Genomic DNA, 21,360 nt, shown 5'->3' on the forward strand with positions numbered 1-21,360 from the left:
ATACTGTATATGTCCATTCATACGCTGTATTACTTAACATTGTTTGCACGTAAAAAAAAAAAAAAAGTGCCCCGCCACGATCCATTACATGTAGCCGAAAACCTGAGGTATTTAAACCGTGCAAATGCAAGAAAGCTTTCTTTCTTTCAACACGGTTGGTTTGTTGAGCTGCGTAAGCGAGGCTTCTCGCACCGCACCATTGCTGCTGAGGTTGGACGCAGTAAGACAGTCACTTGAAACTTCTTCAAAGATCCAGAGGGTTATGGAACGAGAAAGTCAAGTGGTAGGCCCAAAAAATGTCACCTGCCCTGAGCAGGAGGATCCCGCTGGCTGTCCATCAAGACACGGCATCATCCTCAGCCCAAATGAAGGTTAAATGAAGGCCACCTTTTAAGAAGAAAAACATTTCTTCAAAGGCCTTGTCTCCTTCAACACCTCAAAATTGCCCGTTTGGAATTTGCAGGCGGGCACAAAACATGAGACGTTGAAAGGTGGAAGAATGTTTTATTCTCTGTTGAGAAAAAAAATGTAACCTTGACAGTCCTGATGGCTTCTCATGTTACTGGCATGACAAGGAGATCCCACCTGAGGTGTTTTCCACACGGCACAGTGGAGGGGGCACCATCGTGATCCTTCAATGGAACAATGGAGCTTCAGGTTGTGCAGGGGCGTCAAACGGCAGCTGGCAACGTGGAGATGTTGCACGGGGCATCCCTCATGACTCATTTTTTCAACATTGCATTTCTATTTTAAGGGTGTTTCATTTTTATTTTTGTTTTGTTTTTTATTAGCTTTTTTTGGTCTTCAACTGGTGTTAAAATGTTGATCAAGAGTGTATATCACAGCAGGCACAATAATCCCTAAAACAGGCTACTGTAACCCACGCCAAACTAAAACTCAACTCTAAGCAGCACTTTTGTAGCAACACACACGAGCATATGTCTTATTATGTCTTAATGGCTTATTGCTTGTTTTTATGTCTACTATATTGGGTAATGTGAGTGTAAAGGTAACTATAGGGGTGTTATTTAATTGTAGAGGGCTGTAATAATGTTGAAAACCACGTTTAGAAGGTCATAAACGGGTTTTCTATGCTCTATGAAAATAATCCATTTATGCATCTTACTTTGCGGAAATTCACTTATCAAGGTGGTCGATTAACCACAATAAATGCGGGATTACTGCATATACTGTACATATACAGTGTGTGTGTATATATATATATATTTTTTTTTTTTCTTTTTTTTTTTTTAAATGCAACTATTTTGACAGGAAAGCTCCGGCTTGCGGAATGTTGAAACACCTTTGCCGCCATTGTCCCAACACACACACAGCCGCCCTCCCCTTCCTGTGTGTATACAAGCTGCAAGAAGTCACGCGGCTGTTTCCATGGCAATATCCATCTGTGTGAGGAATTCATTAACCCTTTCTCACAGGAGTTGTGTGCAGAAGTCCCACATTGAATGCAGATAGGAAATGAGGAGGGGATGCTACAGTGCTATTTTTGCACCATTTGATATTATTTATGAAGTGCTGCATATTATATTTCTGGAAAGTGGAGGGGAATCCGTGTTTGCTTTGGCATTGATATTCTTTGTGCTGTTGCATCAGGCTTTGACATTTTCATTTCAAGGAAAGCAAAAATAACAAGAACATTACACAAGTTACCATTTTGCTGGTGCCAGAGCCGAGGGTCCAGATGAAGAAATGGAGAATAAGGCGTACAGCACGTACACAAATGCATGCATGTACATACAACCACTCCAAGCTATGACTGACTAACGACTAGACAGAACATACGTCACACGTGCCGTTTTGATATCGATAAACCATTGAGAAGATTAACCTCACGCCAGACCTTTACAAAGACTTGATTATTCATTTTGATTCTATCAATAAGAAGCCGTAAGGGTCAAGTTAAATATGCACCAGCCCCCAAATGTTCCATCAATGAAATTCACTGGGCGTTGCAAAGACGCGGGTGAAGTGATGGACGGCATTACAGGATCCTATTAGTGTCTGTCCTTCATCGATAGCTGCTTTGCATTTAGTGTCGTGCCTCTCCCATGCTAACTTTGGAGCTGGAGCGCCATGTGAACCTTGGAGATGAGCGCTCCTCCATTGCGGAGGTGGGGTGAACCTCTCCACGTTGTTGAACAGGTAGACTCCAGATTAAGCTTGCACAACTCTACAGTGGAGTCTCTGTAGTACAGTGTTCCCTTCTTTATCGCGGGGGATAGGTTCTCAAAATAGCCCGCAGTAAGTGAAATCTGTGAAGTAGCCAACTTTGTTTTCAGTTCAAGGAGTTTTAAGGCTGTAAAACCCCTCACAACACACGGCATTAACATTTGCTCACATTTTAAACACTCATTAAAATTTTGTTTGAATTTTAATGATCAATCTACTAGGTTGGACGTAAGTTATTAAGGGACTCACACGTATTTCACTCCTCTGACCGTGCTTCGTCCTGGCGCCGTTTGCCTGTAGCATTTTTGTATCCTTGTTAAAACATATTGCTTCTCAGTCATCCTCCTCCTCGTCCTACTCCTTGAAACGAAGATTCATTACCCGCGTAGCTGCTGATTCTTCTTCTATTGTTTAGTAGCGGTTAGCAAGCAGCTCGCGCAGTCAGCTGGTTTGCCAGCGACGGACGAAGGAGATTGATTGACAATGGTCTGCAGCCAACCAGGACACAGAACACAATGGGTGAGTTGTCCTTTAGCCAATAAGGACTGTCGTGGCTCTATGTTTAGCCGGCTTTTGTCTACTGTGGGTTCCTAATATGCTCTTACAGGCACTTAAACACACTGAAACGAGGTGGAGCTGCACACGTCTTCAACATACAACACCCTCTACTGGTAGCAGTAGTAAACACAATAACAGACACATACAACAGAGCACTGATAGGTCGCTCTAATACACCACAAGGACGCAGAACACAATGCACGTTCATACGCTGTTAAAAAAAATATGCAAAATTGCACTTAAAAAAAGCAGCGAGAGGTGAACCTTGATGCATCAAGGGAACACTGTACACACTTTTTGGTTACGCAGGCTAACTTCCAATGTAGGGCCCATTACATTCGTTTTTTTTTTCTCCCAATAAAATTTTTTATGTTTTAATTTGTGAAGCTGCGTCTTTTTGTTTTACCTTTTACACTTTACACAATTTTACCAGCATAGAGTGTGTACTTTTGTGACAGTAAGTAAAAGGCTCGTAAATTGAATGCAAAAATCATTACATTTATTGATACAATACATCGTTGGCCAATTTTGCCCAGTATTTCCGAAACGGATGTAGCTTGGCTAACTTTTCTCACGGGATGTCAGCCTCTGCACTCATTGCTACAGAATCCTCAACAAACTGTAATATCCATGCTTGTGGTTAAGGAAGACGTAGCCACCAATGAAATTCTAATTGCGTTGTTAATATAAGAGGTTGCTGTTTTTATGATGACCTTATTTTGTTTACACAATCAAACAGGATGTAGCGAACGCCGCTCTTATGTTGAAGGCTGGAAGTGTGTTGTGCTTGTTGACAATATCTTCTGACAGTTAAGACGAGCTGCGTGCAAGAATAAACGTGCCTCTTGTCCTTATTTCACTCACAACTTGCACGATGTCAGTGGGCATCGTGAAATGCTGTCTGCATTAACGCAAAACTGCACTTCTTTAAACATTTTGACAGTCGTCCACAATCCTTATGTGGGACATGAGCACATGTTGAAAGGTATGAAAACAGCTAAAAAGAGGCACCTAAGAATGCACGTAATGGGACGCACCTATTCCGCCTTCTGAATAAAATAAATAAAAACTCCAAAAATGTAATAATAACATAACATGCGTATTTTATAATGTCGGAGGAAACCGGAGAAAACGCACACGTGCACGGCGAGAACATGCACCTCCACACGGATGCCCAGAGGAGATTGGAACCCGGATCTTCCAGATCTCCCGACTGTGTGGCCAGCATGCTAACCACTAGTCAAAATATTATGGGAATGCAGTCATAATTAGAAGAAAATTTGCTAAGTTTAAATTAAAAAAACCTACCAGAAGTCGCGGGAATTTTACGAGGAAGTCAAAATGTAAAGAAAAAAGTTGTATTCTAATCACAAAAGTCACAATTTTACAAGAACAAACTCATATGAGGAAAAATGCCATTTTATTAGCATAGAGTTGAAATATTAAAAGAAAATATGGCACTTTTTAAACATAATATTCATAATCATAATATTATGAGAAACAAACAAAACAAAGTTGCATTTTTGGAAAATTAGGTTGGGGAAAAGTTATATTATTATGGGAATAAAGTCATAATACATTTGCGAAGATTATTTAAGAAGAAAATTCAAATATTTGGAAAATAAAACAACAACCCAACAGTAACAATGAAGGGAAAGAGCAACATTGATACTAATATGCTTTTTCACCTTTATCACAAAGCTGATGGTTTATTTTTTTTTTAATCTAGAACTTCTTAGCATCTGTTTGTTCACAAAATATCAACGTGACCCTTACATCATTTCATTTTTCAGTATGTGGCCCTCACTGGAAAAAGTTTGGCGACCCGCTGCAGTCGAGTATGGAATCAAACTGAACTGTGAATTTTCTGTATCGTTGCACGCCTCCCAATTGCCTTTTTAAAAGCAATTTGCCCAACACTGTTTGTGCACCATGAGAAAATGTTGTTCAAGGACTGCATTTTTTTTGCAAAATTCTGAGGCATTTTCTTGAAAATTGTGGTCAAATTCCCGACTGAACTATCAAGCTTTCGTCTTTAGAGGTTCCAGCAAAACTGCACATGCATACCCATGAGGATCACATTTCCAACCTATGCTTTGTCCAATTATTTTGGTCCTTCGCCTCTGAGCACAAGCTGCTCCTACTGTACCGTCGCTATTGATTCTTTAAAAAAAAAAACAAATTGGCCTGTTCCCTGATTTCCGTGAAGGGCCAACACTTCTCTGTTTATAGGTCAATCAGGACATGTTCATTAATTTCCACTTACGTTGGAAGATTGGTGCTCGGTGCTGAGAGCAATCAGACTCCAGAGTTGAACAATCCAGCATGAAAACCATGTCGTAAATGCTGAAGCTCTGCATCTGTCATTTTTATGCTTGTATTTGATGGTCACGGATGGATGTAATTCATGCCACTCTCTGCTCATAAATAATAAATCAGATTTCCATCAGACATCCTGGAGCAATTTAAATCCTGTACTAGACATTTATTGATCAGTAGTAGATAAGCAATATATGATGCATCATTCTGGCTGTTTACGTGATTGCGTGCACATGGCAGAAGTATCAGCATAGGTTTTGTGACTTCAGAGTAAACCGAGTTCCTCCCAGCTGTTTGGAACGTTGCAGTGCAGTTCAGCTTCAACAAGCAAACATGCTGCACTCTGAGTGGGCTTCCTGCGGTAGCGTAGCAACAAATGCTTGGGAGCCTGCTTGGAGGGAGTACTTCAGAGCTGTGTGCTTGGCTGTTCAACGCCTCTGATCTCATCTTCGCGTCAATGAGTCGCGTGATATACAGTACAGTAGGTTTGTGAGCAAGAAACCGAAGCGACCAGATATCCGGTTTGACAAGCGAGAGATGCGGCTGCATCGGTAGCAGACTCCCGGATCGATCAGAATTTGTCATAAATCCTTAGATTAATCGATTATAGAGACATGCACCGGATATCGCAAGGATAGCAACCGGTTGACAGTCCGTCTCTTAAACTGGGCTGCTGGCGAAAGGATTGTTGTGCATGCTCCGTGCTTAGCACTACTGAAGACAAGAATGGATGTAAATAGCGTTAGCACTAACTATTCACCAGGAAAGATTTTCAACACATTAGCAAACATACGCACATTAGAGCGATCTATTTGATCTTATTTATTGTGTATCGTGTAAAACTAAGACAGGAACAACATCAAATTAAAAGCACTAAATGAACACAGAGCCACCATCCACCAGTACCAGCCTGGAGTTTGGTTTTCAGAGGTTGTGCACCAAACAAACACACACATACACTCAATAAGGTCATCAAATCTTACCTTTATGCATTCCCACACAGTATCAGCATTTGGGACCAAATATGAGGTGAATGGAAAAAGGACGAAAATACAGTACAATGTATCTGTGCAGCGTGGGAGAAAGTTAGATGGTGCGGTCAAGGACCGTCGAACAAAGTGGGACAGGTCGCCACTTGCAACAGACAGCTTAACTCATTCAATACCAAAGACGTATTTATATGTTTTTATAATCCCCAACGCGCAAGAGGCAAAAAGAGGGATGATACAACTCAAATACATACAAAAACGGTGCACAAGTGGATTTGGTAAGAGCTCGGCAGGGATCATGTTAATGGAGAAATCACACATGACAGGAAGGAGGAAGTGAGGGGGCGTGGAGAGGAGTGTAGCGTGCAGATGGTTACGCATTGTAGGATCATTTTAGTGCATGCACACGCGTGCACACACATGCACACACAGTTCAGTTCCAAATGTGAAAATTGCGAATAGTTCATGGAGTTATATTTGCAAATAAATTGTTATTTTGATATAAAACAACCCTGTTTTGTGTTGTTTATGTTGGAAAGTTGTTTAAATATTTGAGCTGTCACAAAAGCAAAAAAGTGTTTGTGTCAAAGTGAAAGTTATGTTGAAATGTCTCTTTTCACAAAAAGCTTGTTTTTCTCCCTTTTCTAGTCGGGAACTGATATTTTCCTGAAACTTACTTATGTTCTACTGCTGATTACTAAAGAACGGAAGAAGGTAGAAACAATCTTCTTTTAATCTTTCTTTTGGTAGGTTCCATGTTTCTATAACCATAGAACACAATATTCTGTGTGCCGAGAAAGATCAGTGGAAATGGTCTAAAATGGCCGCTCCTGAGGGGGGTTGTCTTGTTTGGGATTGAATGAATTAAACATGCAAAAACTGGGAGATTTCTAATTGTATACATTTTTAATAAAATAATGATCCATTTACATAACATGTGATGTAGTTATTTAGAAATTATTTTGTTTTTGTAGGTGTTGGCCCGGTGGTTGGGGACCCCTGCCTTACAGCATGCTTGGGGATCTGATGTGATCTTGTACACATGAAAATACTGTAAGAAGACAGTTTGATAGAATTGGCTTCTGCATTTTATCATGTATGATTAATGTTTACATCAACAAACGTGACTGTTGAATCGTATCGAATCATATCGTTTGTACACTGTATCGAATTGTTCTGTTTTTAAGATATATATATGTTTTTGCATCGTATCTTTACCTGTGTATCAAGGTGCGTATCAAACGGTCTACCATAAAGAGATTGACATCCCTACTGTCCAAGGGCACAATGGCAGCAATGCCTCGACCTACCAGAGTGACTACAGTAGAGGAAAGAATAATAAATGAAGATGCTGGATTTCGAAAGCGTTTTGCGTTGTTATTGGGATCAATCCTCTCCGTTCTTAAGGAGTTTGCCTTGTGTTTGTTGCCGACATCTGGAGACATCTGTGGACCTTTTCAATGCTGCAGGGCTTCAGTGTGTGGTGACTCACCACATACGTTTTTACTGTCCCCTGAGGTACTGATCGTCTCGCCCAGCAAGCAGCTGAGGTGAGACAGCAGTGAAACCCCCCATCGCCTTCAGTCAGGTTAACCAAAGTTGAACTCGGGCTTCTGTTTCGGTGGTGCTCTCTAATAATCAAGATCCATGTCTTGTCAGCCACTTGTCAAGTGGTTTTCTTTGAAGCCTTACCGAAAGTATGCTTGGGAATATTCCCATTCGTCCAGGTCGTTGTATTCTTAGGATGTTGAGGGGTCTTGCAGTTTGCGTTGTGGTTTGGTCAGTGGTATTTGTCCGCAGACTCAGAGACCTGGCTCCGCATCTTGTTGCGTTGAGCTGTTGTCCACCGGTTTCTAAGGGTGGGCCCGGGGCTTGGGGCCCAGCACCCCGCAGCCTGGCGGATCCCCTTCGTGCGCCAGTCGGCCCAATGTGTCATGTCAGTCTTCTGCGTTGGTTTTCTTGTCCGAGTTTCCATCTCGTTGAAGATTTGAAGATTTGTCGTCCAAGAATGAGGTGCATTTCCCACAACGTATTGGGTTTGTCCTCCCTGGGGCAGAGGATACAGAGTGGTTTTGCCTGTCTGTATTGGCGACTGTGGCTGTCTGTGGCGCCGACTTGGACTCTGTGGATCTCCGCAGCCACGGGCCCGCTGGGTCCCGACGTCAAGATGCGGTGCACCTGTTTTTGAACACTTCACCTTGGTAAACGAACAAACATGAGTACATCTATTAATGTTCCAGTTCAGGTAAGGAACTTTTACTTTTTAAAAATAAAATAAGTAACACCCTCTTCAAACTCTTCCAGTTGTACTTGCAACGTTTTTGCAATACTTGTATTTTTTCAGAATTGTATTTATTGGATAATTACCTGCCTTTAAATTGCAATTTCATTTTCATGCTTCATTTTAAAAATCATTTAATGATGATGATGATGACAAAAATTTAAAAAGTGTATAAAATAATAATTATACAAATAAATATTATGTACTAACAAAAAATAAAGACAATTTGTGGAGAAAAGCTGTGCAGAAAAAAAAAAATGTAGAGAAACCGTACCCCAAACACCGAGGCATGGACCGCACCGTGGATTACCTGTCCCATTGTGTATACCCTTTACACAAGCTCACTGGATTTGCCAAATCTGAAAGGTGTCGTCATCTACAATCTAAGGCCCTGTCCACACGGGAACGTTCTTGGGATTTGTTTTGTTTTTGGGCGAGTTGAAAAAAAGTTGCATCCACACTGTCCCGGATTAGTAAATAGTTGCATCCAGATGGGAACGGATAACTGAGTGAAATTATGTAATACCCGGGGCACACCTAAGTGTGGCGCTGTAAACACACACGCGGACGGAACCACGTGACACACCAAACCATTAAAGAAGAAGGAATGCATGCACGTAAGTCCGTCATCTTCCGCTTTCCAAGGCTAGTCTAGACTTCCGAGAAGTGGAATTACTTCAGCAAGTCGTTATCGAGTGTAAGACAACAAAGTATCAGGACAATGTCGACTGAGATGAGTCATGTCTGTCGAAATATTCAGATATTATGTTGGCTTGTTGTCAAAGTTCGCTTCTGGTCACGTCACGGCAACGAGGCGGCAGTGTGTCGGGTGCAGAGCTGTCTACATGCCGACCACAAGCCGGCGTTTTCAGATTTTGCCACTCTGGAAGCAGTTTTCAAAACATACCGTTTCAGGTCACCCAGAAGGTTCCCGTGTGGATGAGCGGCTGAAACGATAAAATACTTTGCCGTTGCATTAAATATTTAGCCCCTACATTGCTTACCTCTTATCAAGATTTGTTAGGGCTGGCATGGTTAGGGCTCACAATACGTAAGTTTAGTTTCTTACACATACTGTACGTGGAACAATAATTTGCTATACTTATTTCCCAAAATGTGGGCGCACCTGTGAACAAGATCTTCTGATTAACATAACATAATCTGGCACTAAATTAGCATTGTTTCATTGTTTCCATGAAACTCCAGATAAACATTCCCATCAAGAAAGTCTAACATCGATTATTTCTTCAAGTCGATCGCGGTGTTTGACTGACATGAATAGCAAGAGGAAAACTGGATGACTGCAAGGCATCAATGTATAAACCATGTGATACTATTTATATCAGAGGAGCAAGGGTGACCCAGTAACGCACATGTCTTATGCAACATGTGAATGGAGGAAAAAAAAAAGAGCGCATGGCACGTGCGTGAACACTTCCTACGATTCAATGCTAGCCTGATGCCAATTGGAGTTTGCTTGACTGAAGACTATTTTTCAATGGAAGCGCTATTACAAGTATGAGTGACCGGGACCAGGAAAGGCGACAGTCCAGGGTGTAGACAGCTTTTCGCCCAAAATCAGCTGGGCGACCCGCCACAGTTAAATGTGGACGGTGCTCCCTATTTTTTGTTGTTTTTTGTCTTTATTTGCCATCACTCACAGACACATTACAATGGGGCTGTCATTCCAACAGCATGCAGTAGATGACAAGGTAACTCACACATCACACACTTTGTGGTTCAAATTTCGCAGCATCACTCTATCACGGTTTTTCAAAAATATATGAATTTTAAAAATCAAGCTATTTTGCGATTGAATAAGGCCTATTACTAGGAAAAAAACATGTATATTTAAGCAATAGTTACATCTTTTTACAAGCATAAGAATAGCTCAAATACAAATATAAGGCAGTCAGAAGACGCATTTAAAGACGTTGTTCTGATGTGTAGTATTCTACACTGGTCACTAGGTGTCAGTAATGTTACTGTACTGCTCAGTGAGATACATAAGCACCAAACATTATCACTGGAACAACAGGCTTTTATTGCAGGTTTGAATGATCTCTCAACAGGCACAATACAGGGGTACCTGGGTTAACGTCCACCCCGGTTAGTTCGTTTTTTGATTAACATCCAATCCGTTTGCTAAAATTTTGCCTTGGCTTGCATTCAGCCACTTGTTTAACACCCAAAATACCATCTGGTTTGTTTACACCACCATCTTGGATCACACCCCAAGACGAAATGCAATGCATTGTGGGCCGCGGGCGCCATTTTAGGACAACAGCGTTTGTTTATATCAGAGTTGTAGAGAGAGACACAACATAACAAACACATGGACCGCACAAAAGACTTAAGGCTTCTGAATTTTACGGCTTAAAGAGAAGACCGTCGTCATTTCAGAGGTATGTAAATGTGACAGCAATCGGCTGCGTGCAAACACATCCTTTCCCGTTCTGGCGTAACAGCCTGTCAACCCGGCGGCACGTCGAGGGTGACACCCGGTGTTTGTGCCTGTCTCATTTTACATCTGTAACACTCATTTCTGGTTCCAACAACAAAACCTAAGCATTCAAACTTACCGTAGCGTGCTCGTGGCATCCGCCGTCAAACATGGCACACGTCACCAGACACATCACATCATTCCGCCACGTCACTGCCGCCAGTGGTTGTTTGTTTGTTTGTTTTTCATTCTCTATATTAAACGGCAAGGTACATGTTTGTTGGTTCTACAACCTTGATATTTAGTTTGATATATTTTTTACATTTTTGCAGATTGTGGACAACCACAGAATAATGTGTTTTATTTTGTGTTATTTTGTTAATTATTGGCTTTGTGGGGGTTTTTTTCCCAACAAAACTTGGTAAAAATGGTGTTATATGTTCAGTTGTCCATTCGATAGTCATTTGTAATTATTTTTGCATCATTTTCTGCATGTAAAACTATAATTATTGTCTATAAAATGTGTTTTTTGATAACATTTTTGGCTGTCTGGAACAGATTAATTGGATTTACGTTATTTTCTATGGGGAGAAAATATGCTGTGGTTAGAGTCCGTTTTGGTTTGAGTCAGACCTTCTGGAATGGATTAATGGTGTTAACCAATGGTGCGGCTGGAACCCACACCAAGCTACCAAACTCTCAACCCCTCCAGAACACATTTACAGCAACAAGCACGAGTCTCTTCACAGGAGTGGAAAGGTGACTAGAGGGTGACTATTTAGAAGGTCATAAACAGATTTTCTATGCTCCAGCTACGAACATATTCGATTTATACATAAGGAATCTGGAAATTAGCTCATCGCGGTTAACCATGATAAACGAGGGGTCGCTGTATGTAAAATATCAAAATAGTCCTCGTTATCCTTACTGTATAGCAGTGCTTCTCAAATAGTGGTGCGGGCCCCTCTGGGGGTGCGCGCTGAGGTGTCCGGGGCGCGTGAGAGGCGGGGGGGGACTATACTCATAGAATTTCTTCAAGGCTGGCAGGTCTGTGAGTGTTGAATGATGCTGGTGCCAGCAACTCATACAGTGGTTTGTACAGAGACAAAAAACCTGCTGATTGCTCATTAGTGTGACCTCACTTTGGATTGTTCCTCATGGAGGATGGCGCCTCGATATTCAGCAATTCCAGCAACACATGACCGCTGGGTTTCACAATAAAACATCCATAGAAGACCGCTGATGACACTGATGGTTGATGAGCACAGATGATGTGACAGCAGTGCCTGACACGCCACATTCCCTAAACACACACTCCTTTTTTTTTTTTTAAATGCCAGAACACCCATGGTAGATCATTGCTGTGTGCTTTTGTCCCACTGACACCACAGTGGGGACAGTGGCGGGTCTATTCCTTTAAATGAGCTTTTGCGCATAGCCTTCGCATCACCACAACTGCATCAGTGCTGGGTGGGGTTGCCTAGCAACTGGACAGCAAAGCGATCCCAGAAGAAAACCTCCTCTGTATAAAACACAACCGAGCGCGTGAGCGCGCGCGCGCGCGCTTCCTGAATGTTGATGTGTGCGTGTTTTTTAAGGCGATGTTGTTTGGTCCTGAAAATGTCATTAAAAGCCAAAGCAACCCAAGTAATGCTGCGCCCATGTGTAAAAACACAAAGTGGGGAAACGTGTGAGAAAACACACACGCACGCACACACACACGCACGCACGCAGCATCCTAATAGGTTTCACAGAGAATGGACTGTTGAGCGCATGAGCAGGCTGTCGCTAAGGAATTCACCTTAGGTGTCCCCCCCCTTCCTGCAGTATAGGATATTTATTTTCATTTCAGGGATTGAGAACTTTTAAAATAGAGGAGAGGTGAAGACAAAAAGAAGAAAAGCTCGCGCATCATGTGTCTGTGGCTGCTTGGATGTGTGGCATTTGTGCAGTGCTCGGAGGAGGAGACGCGCGCACCGCGTTAAGGTGTCCACACGCCATTTAAGACCGCACCTGCATGGGAGACAAGCGGACTTTTCCAACAGCTTTGAGAGGAAATCTCAGTATGATATAGGCTGTTCTGACGTCTGCATCGGCTATCACCCACTTGCTTTCCTCCCCCCCCTCCTCCTCCCCAATGTGCATGACTTTGCGCTGATCTCCATCATCATCTGCAGCAGCGGCAAGGGGGGGAAACCGCGGGGGAATGAAGATTTAATTTTTCTTTCTTTCTTTTTTCTTTTTTTTTTTGCTCCCAAGAAATAGGCTATTAACGACAGCGCGTCTGCTGGTGCTGCTGCAGCTGCAACCATGCCTCTTGTGCACACTTGGACCGGGAAATTCCATCCGCCGATTTGATCTCCGAGACTTGCTGCCTGATTCCGAGCATCACTTTTTTATTGTGAACTTATCGGGCGTGCTGCTGCTTTGAGTAAGATGTCTGATCTACTGGTGCTGGTCGAGGGGCTCTGTGACCTGCACGGATTTCCATAGCGGGGGGCCAATTCCTCAGATTTTTGCCACCGAGAAGCCTACTTGAAGACGTCGCATGCGTAGATGTAGGCTCCTTCATTCTGTTCCCATTCCCCGTTTTTAGTTTGTGCATTCTGAAGGAAGGACCACTGGACTGGTTGGATTATAGATACTAGAAATAAGGATTTGTGGAGATGTTGGGTCGTCAGGAAGATAAATTATGTGGAATTGTCTCTGCTCTGGCGGCTTTGTCCTTCGCATGCTTTGTTCAAAGGTAAGGAAACCTCTCGCACCAATTCCTGTGATTATAGAGGCGGAGATGTGGCAAATCGCATTAAAGGGGTGCCCGGGCCTTATTAGAGCCATTGCTGCCGATATGCTCTATTAGGCGCGCGCCCACTGCGCGTGCACGCACCTGTGCGATACCAAAATGCAATATTTCTAATTATGTGACTAAGGTTGCTGGTAAAAATGACTGGAAGCATGTGATTATTTGTTTGATTAGTCTCAAAGTTGATATCCACGTGTTCATAAATATCACTTTCAGAAGGTTTCATTCCCTCTTAGCCCTAAAGTGTTGCCATGGACTCACAGTAGATCATGAATTTTGCCATTAAAGGCACTGATGTGTGCGTCCCTTGTGGCCTGCGCCTTTTCCCCGTCTGCATTCATGGCTCACTTGCACTTTCTGACATTTCTATTACAAAAGACGCCCGATTCAAACACAGCCCAGGTGGGCAACCTTGTCAGGTGTCGTTCAACTCCTTCCTGTAACGACGCACCCCCGGGTGTCCAAAGCGCAGGTCCAGCTTGATGAACATCTGCACTGCCTATACGAGCTCATGGAGCAGCACTTCCCTCACTGAGCCACCGGCTATACCCCCACCACCTCCCCGCCCCCAAACACACACACACACACACACACACACACACACACACACACATCTGATTCCACACCCTCCCTGTGCGCTGGAACGCTGGTCTTCGGTCAGGTGCTGCAGGTCATGGCAACAATGCTAAAGATGTCAGTCAGATGAGTGCTGACTAGATGTTGCTGCCGGGGATGGTCCATCTCCAGGCGCCGGCCAACCAAACCTGTGTCTCGACAGCGTCGTGTGAGGCGATGTGTCTAAGCCTGCATGAGCATGTGCAAAAAAACCCACCCTCGTGACTGGAACATTAACTGTTTTGTGATGACCTGCTTCCGTAAAATCCTCGACAGTTGCATGTTCATTACTTAGACGGCTGTATGAGGCGTTGTTGTGGTACAATAGCCTTGTTGACCCCCACTTTCCGCCCAGACTACTCCTTTAGGAAGATATGGCACCCACGGTTCCCCCTGATCTTAACTTCACTGTGAATTTCTCAACTGTAACATGTATTATATATCATATATTATATAAATAAAAATAAACTCATGCTGAATGCTAATGCAAGTTATGTGCTGAATTTCTAGCTTCGAGTTCAGTGTTGGGCAAAAGCAGTGACACACACCCGAACTAACCGTTTGGATTGAATCCTCGGTTAGCATATGTCAAATTTACGGCAAAATTTTCCCTTTAGCCTACAATACGGCACGTCTTGTCATGTCATTAATACACTGCGTGAGTCCTGCTGGGTTCTTAATGTATTTTATCACAAAACATCCTTGTTAGCAGCCTATTAGCTTGCTAAGACATGGAAATTCAGTTCAATCGCCCGTCTATGAAGTCATCAGCAGCTGACTCTCAAAAATGTTAACAAAAAACACACGTTTTTATAGTCCTATAATGTCAGTCGTTCTTTGTTTATTGCTGTTAATTTGTTGCAGACCCGACCGTGATAAGTGAATTTCTGCCAAGTAGGATTCAGTATTAATAAATGGAATATTTTTGTAGTTAGAGCATAGGGAAACCTGTGTACGACCTTCTAAATACTGTGTTTAACATTATAGCCCGCTAGACATGAAATAACACCCCTATAGACACCTTTACACTTGTATTACCCAATATAGTAGACATAATAATAGAAAATAATCAATCTTAAACATAAATAAGATAACAGACTAGCACATTAGCACTGACAGTGTAGTTCTAGTTCTACAGACTAGTGCAGAACACTACTCTACTACCGCTGTTTGTGATTAAGAAGAGACTCACAATGCACTTCAATGGCTTTATTAACATGCAGTCAACATTCACACAGGAGCTGCTGTCGGCCACTCTCTACACTGCTCACCTGATGCTAGCACTCAGCTTAACAGTCAACTCTTAGCCAGCTAACGTCACACACGGCACTTCCCGGGCCCCGTCACAGATACTGTATTACACTTCATATCGCGTGTTTTGAAAGACTTATATTTGTATTTTCCCTCGTTTAGGCATTGCCAGGCTTGAAAATGCTTAATTTAGGTCAGAAATATGTACAAATTGCATCAAGACACTATTATTTTTCTAACAATAATAGACCATATTCAACGACAAAACAGTGATCAATTATTCATTAATAAAATTTAAAAAAACGCGATAGAGCGAGGAATGAAAAAATGAAAAAAAATCCTAAAAGCATACAAATTGTGACGTTCTGCAGGACGGGAACGAGTGTTCCTTGTCCTGCGCTCTTATTTTGGCGGGCTGTGCCTTCTCCGGGGAGGAAGAGGCAGCCGCTTCTCGCCCGGTGGCCGCGCACCTGCGGCCAATTAACATTAATGGCAGATAAAAGGCCAGTGCGTTCGAATGTGCGGCGCTGGTTCATTATTATTGTCTTTGCTATCCATGCTTCTCGTCTCCAAGTCAGTGCGGTAACTTAAACAATTTACTTACCTGTACTTGCACTTTTGTCACAGAGCTTTTCCTCTGTCGCCTTTTGTTTCTCCTGCTTATGTAATTAAAGTACCCTTACCTTTTGCACTCCGTGGCTTCGTCTCTGCATATTGGGGTCCAAACCACACCGAGAACGTGACAGAATGAACCAGCCAGAACTGACCCCCGCAGAGACTGTGCTCCGCAGTCTTCGCGAGATCACCGCTCGGCACGAGCGTAGACTGCGGGACTACGAGGCACCCGGAGGGATCATGGAGCGCCTCCGGGAGTTGAGGACCCGCATTGCTCAGCGCAACCAGGTGGTCGGATGCAAGGCCCACCTCCAGCCCCCTCTCCACCCTTCTGGCTCTCTTACGGACGTCTGGAATCCGTCCCTTGAGGGGGGGGCTATGGTCGGCGGTGCACTCTCAGCCGCACAGCTGCTTCCGGAGCGGGCCGCAGGGACGACAGTTCGCCAGACCGAGGTCAGGCCACCTCCGGTGCCCGCTATCCTTCCACGCGGGGCCGAGGTGGGATCACCTCTGGTTCTGGCTCCACCTGCGGCAGAAAGTAAGCCTCCGTCCTCCGCAGCTGTTTCTCCTGCTGAGAGCAAGCCTTCGTCCTCCGTGGCTCCGCCTTCGCCTCCGGCCGAGACCAAGCCGTCACACGGACCCGGCCGCCCCCCACTTCATCGCCGCGGAGCCGGCCGCCCTGGCCGCCTCCCACCTCGTCGCCGCGGAGCCGGCCGCCCTGGCCGCCTCCCACCTCGTCGCCGCGGAGCCTGCCGCCCCATACGCCTCTCATGGGACTCCCTCGCCTGCCACGCTCGCCGGCTGTACCATCGTACGACCCATCGTCGCCACCGGACACCTTCTCGCCGGCGGTGGGGAGGCTGGCCCGGCTTTGCCGTTCGTCCCATGGTGGGGGGCGTTCAAGCCCAGCGACCCTCCGCCGAGCCTCCCTCCACCCACCCTGGTATTCTTGAACATTTGAAACGTCTGGTATCCGTTTTGTGGGGGGGGGATACTGTGACGTTCTGCAGGACGGGAACGAGTGTTCCTTGTCCTGCGCTCTTATTTTGGCGGGCTGTGCCTTCTCCGGGGAGGAAGAGGCAGCCGCTTCTCGCCCGGTGGCCGCGCACCTGCGGCCAATTAACATTAATGGCAGATAAAAGGCCAGTGCGTTCGAATGTGCGGCGCTGGTTCATTATTGTCTTTGCTATCCATGCTTCTCGTCTCCAAGTCAGTGCGGTAACTTAAACAATTTACTTACCTGTACTTGCACTTTTGTCACAGAGCTTTTCCTCTGTCGCCTTTTGTTTCTCCTGCTTATGTAATTAAAGTACCCTTACCTTTTGCACTCCGTGGCTTCGTCTCTGCATATTGGGGTCCAAACCACACCGAGAACGTGACACAAATGAGGAATGAAAGAGATAAAGGAACAGTTAAGGTTATTTTTACTGTCACTGAAGACCCGATGGCTCCCAATAACACGATGTGGAAGTGAGATCAACACGGACACCACCTTCCAGTTTTGCCATGAGTTATTTTTTAATTCAATAGTCTTTCTCACCTTTATCTCCACTTTGGGTTATTTTTCAGCTGTGATCAATAAGAAAGGCCAACACTTGAGCTGAGAAACATTGGTGAAGTCAAGACAAGTACAGAGACTATTTGCTGTGGCCCAACAAAGTGCACTATATTCGGACACATGCGCCAAGCAGCCGGTGTCCCGCTACGGAGGTCAGGAGAACCGCAGTATACTAGAGCGGAAGGAGCCACGTGGCGTGGCACAGTAAGGTGCACTGTATTCGGGCACACGCTCCAAGCAGCCGGTGTGATATCACAGAGATCTCTGGCAAACCTTTTGCACTTTTCATTTGTTTCAGGTGGCTGATAAGGTTTTCTTGTGTGCTCGATGTTTTTTCCCCCCCTCATCACAGAGCATTTGGTACAACTAGCATGCAAAATGTCGTCCTCACAAAGTGAAAGTTTACCAGACAGGCCACGACAGGCCAACAGGTTTCACATTTGATAAATCACATTGTTGGTGCAAAATGATAACATTTGCACCTCCTCAGTCTTGATATTCACCAAGTCAAACATGCAAAAATGTACTGCGAGTGCTATTTTGCTCATTTGACCAATGCAATCCTCATCGCACCCTGTTAGCGGATGAAGTTTGCTCGTGTTTTTATACAAGCAAACATTTAGTAGATCAGGCCCTGAGTGTGATCTACCCACTCAAATCCCCACTACCACAAAAAAGTGAGTTGTAACATTTTACGTTTGTGGTTTCTGTCCTCAGCTCCACTGGAAGCACTGGAATGTCTGTGGCCAAGACCACCGTGGACAAGTTGCTGAAGGGATATGACATCCGTTTAAGGCCTGATTTTGGAGGTAGGTGGTTTTTGTCCCCCTTTTTTGAGCCAGTGGATTTCCGAGTCAAAGTCCCCGTGCGGTGTAATTTTCGAGTCATTCCTCAGAGAGTCAGTCCAAGTGCTTGCCGTTGGCGAAACATTGGGAATAGCTTTGAAGTGATTGCAACCATGTCATTACTATGCATCTGTTCACGTATCGAAGATGGCTGCTCCTGGAGAAGTAGGGCACACATGGAGATGAGCAGTTGGAGCTTGAGCTATTTTTTCAAAACAAAACACAACAGATGTATACGTTTGTTAAAATATTTATTTTCATGGAAATGGTAGACAAGAGCTGTTTTGATATTTCTTGGGAAAATAGTGGATTTATGTGATAGTAGTATATACATATACATAAATATACAGGTATATATCTATATATATCCTCCTTCTGTGCGGGACAGAGACGATGAAGGGCGGGCTCACATTCCCAGACACCCAGGGCTATTTGAATCAGGTGATAAGCATGTGGAGGACAGAGCAGATAATCATAGCAGGTCAGTGTGGTATTAATTTGTATCATATGTAAACATATACATATGTATTTATACATATGTATATATACATATGTATGTTACAGCGTAATTATGAATGATATTAGTCAAATCAAATGGAACAATGGACACAACGCATTTTAGAAGTGCAATAGCAAACCATATTTTTCTGACAATATACTGTCTTTTTCATCAATGAGTCAATCGCATGTTTGATTTGGATTCATTTTTATTTATTTTTTACACTTTGATGCCAGACATCTGTGTGGAGTGCTCTGCCCGTACGTTCTCCCGGTACTCCGATTTCCTCCGAGAGTCAAACCCGCACCGTCCGCATGTTAGGCAGCAGTGAGCACCATTAGCTACTTATTTTTTTGGTCCTGTTCACGTTGGCACCAGTGCCATTACGATACCGAGATTGACAAATGAAAGGGACAAATGAACATTTAAGGTTACATTTACCTTCACTGAAGACGTGTTTGTGCCAAAGACGGCGATATGGCAGCGAGATTAACATTGACATCCCCTTCCTGTTTTGCCATGAGTTCTTTTTTTAATTCATTTGTGTTTCTCACATTATTTATCAAATGCTGCCGCTTGTAACTTTCTTTGGCTCCATTTTGGGCTATTTTGCAGCCAAAAGAAAAGCAGAGACTTGAGGTGAGAAACACTACAAATAACTCATGGCAAAACAGGAATGTGGTGTCGGGGTTGAGATTGCTGTGAGTTTGTGTCTTTGACAAAAATGACTATAATTCTAATTGTAAAACTCTACAAATGTGTTTAGTCTTAATAGGCCTGTCACGATAACAAATTTGTCACTCATTATCCTACAAATCGTTGCCGATAAACGATATTATTGTCAACATTATTTTCAGACCATTTTTCCATTAATGGAAAAAGTAATCCATGGCATAATAATGCAAGTGCACCGCATCAAAAGCAATAAACTTTAATTTCCCAAGAGTATTTAACATTGTAATTGGAATGCAAGAGCTTTTAAGTAAAATAAATTAAACAAACAACATAATAAATAAACAAAATAAAACAATGAAAATAAAATTGACTCTTAGTCTCTGTGAGCAAAATTTGCACTGTAATAAAATTGCTAAAATTTCACTTACATAAAAGTCACAATCAATCACAATATTTCTGATTTTAAGTCAGTGTCACTTTCGTTATTGTCTGAAAATTGACACAAAAACTGAGAAATAACTCGGAAATATTTTGAAGTTCACATTGTGCGTCAATGCAGACGTCGGCTCATTTGCATATACGCTTCCTTGATTCACTTTTAGCAACACTGTGTGTGGAAAACGCTGTTTACGTTTGATGAGGTGTAATGTTTTGTCGAAGTACATGTTTTGGATTCAGCAAAATGCGATTGGTGCACAATGAGGTGTTACGGGAATCACTGAAAGTTCCACAGTTTTGTTATTTATTGAATTGTTTTTGTCACAAACGTTTTTCATGTCACAAAATGACAATGCGCAAACAGGATGAAATTGACTTCAGATCGTGTTTTATACACAACTGGCACGAAGCAAGTATTCGGTCGTGTAGCACACAGCACACACAGCTACCAAGAAGTGCACTCGCTAGCACGTAGCGTGCCTCTCCTCACTGGGACAAAGAGCCTGACTGACAGGAGGGTTCATTCCGCTATAGAACCAACACGCCCAGGTGTTGAGACAGATGCATAGAGTGAACCTTCTTGTCATCCAGCCTGTTTGGAAGAGAGAGAGGGGAGGAAAAGTAACACGCATGCACATGTCAATATATCGAGGCTGGCAAAATGATTGAGTTTGTTTTGATTTATCGGGTAATTTAGCGGTGAATTGATTTAGCGATTATCTTGACAGTCCTATGTGTTAACATATTTGGCTTTCTGGAAGGGATAAATTGGATTTACATTATTGCTTACGGGAAAAATGTATTCGGTTTGTGTCCGTTTCACTTGGAGTCAGACTTCCTGGAATGGATTAATGATGCTAACCAAGGTCCATGATGCTAACCAAGGTCCTACTGTACTATACTACATGCATTTACAATTTGAATATAAAAGAATTAAAGGTTTCAACTGCAGCATCAAGGGCTGATAATGTCGAAACTCAGCACACGCAAAGTATTCCAATAGTACTTGTATACTGTAGTACAGTATGTAGAGGCAATACACTATGAATGCAGCTTTGGTGTTCTTGCCATTAGGAAATACCAGCATGAACGCTTACTGGTGCAAAGCAGACTTTTCATATGTTAATGTGGTGAAATGTTCATGAAATGAGTGCAATAGTCTGAGGTCTGAACGGCGGTACCCAGTCGGGAGTCAATGTACAGTAACGGGTGCTCGCAGATGCTCTCTATGGTCACGCAAGTGCTGCTGCATTCATTTTGAACGTCTCTCTGCTGTTCATTTAT

At 43.3% G+C, this 21,360-nt stretch overlaps 1 protein-coding gene across 3 annotated transcripts in view; it reads left to right on the forward strand.

Moving 5' to 3' along the window:
* Positions 1-12,534: 12,534 nt before the first annotated feature.
* The window catches only part of gabrb4 (gamma-aminobutyric acid type A receptor subunit beta4), an 81,574-nt gene continuing 72,748 nt past the window's right edge, over positions 12,535-21,360 (forward strand). For all 3 annotated transcript variants that reach the window (XM_054754082.1, XM_054754083.1, XM_054754084.1), the window contains exons 1-2: positions 12,535-13,523; positions 18,337-18,428. In XM_054754082.1, coding sequence (XP_054610057.1) covers positions 13,444-13,523; positions 18,337-18,428 — 172 coding nt within the window. In that variant the 5' untranslated portion in view covers positions 12,535-13,443. The remainder of the gene's footprint in view (positions 13,524-18,336; positions 18,429-21,360) is intronic.

This window comes from Dunckerocampus dactyliophorus, chromosome 16, assembly GCF_027744805.1.
Source record: "Dunckerocampus dactyliophorus isolate RoL2022-P2 chromosome 16, RoL_Ddac_1.1, whole genome shotgun sequence".
NCBI lineage: Eukaryota > Metazoa > Chordata > Actinopteri > Syngnathiformes > Syngnathidae > Dunckerocampus > Dunckerocampus dactyliophorus.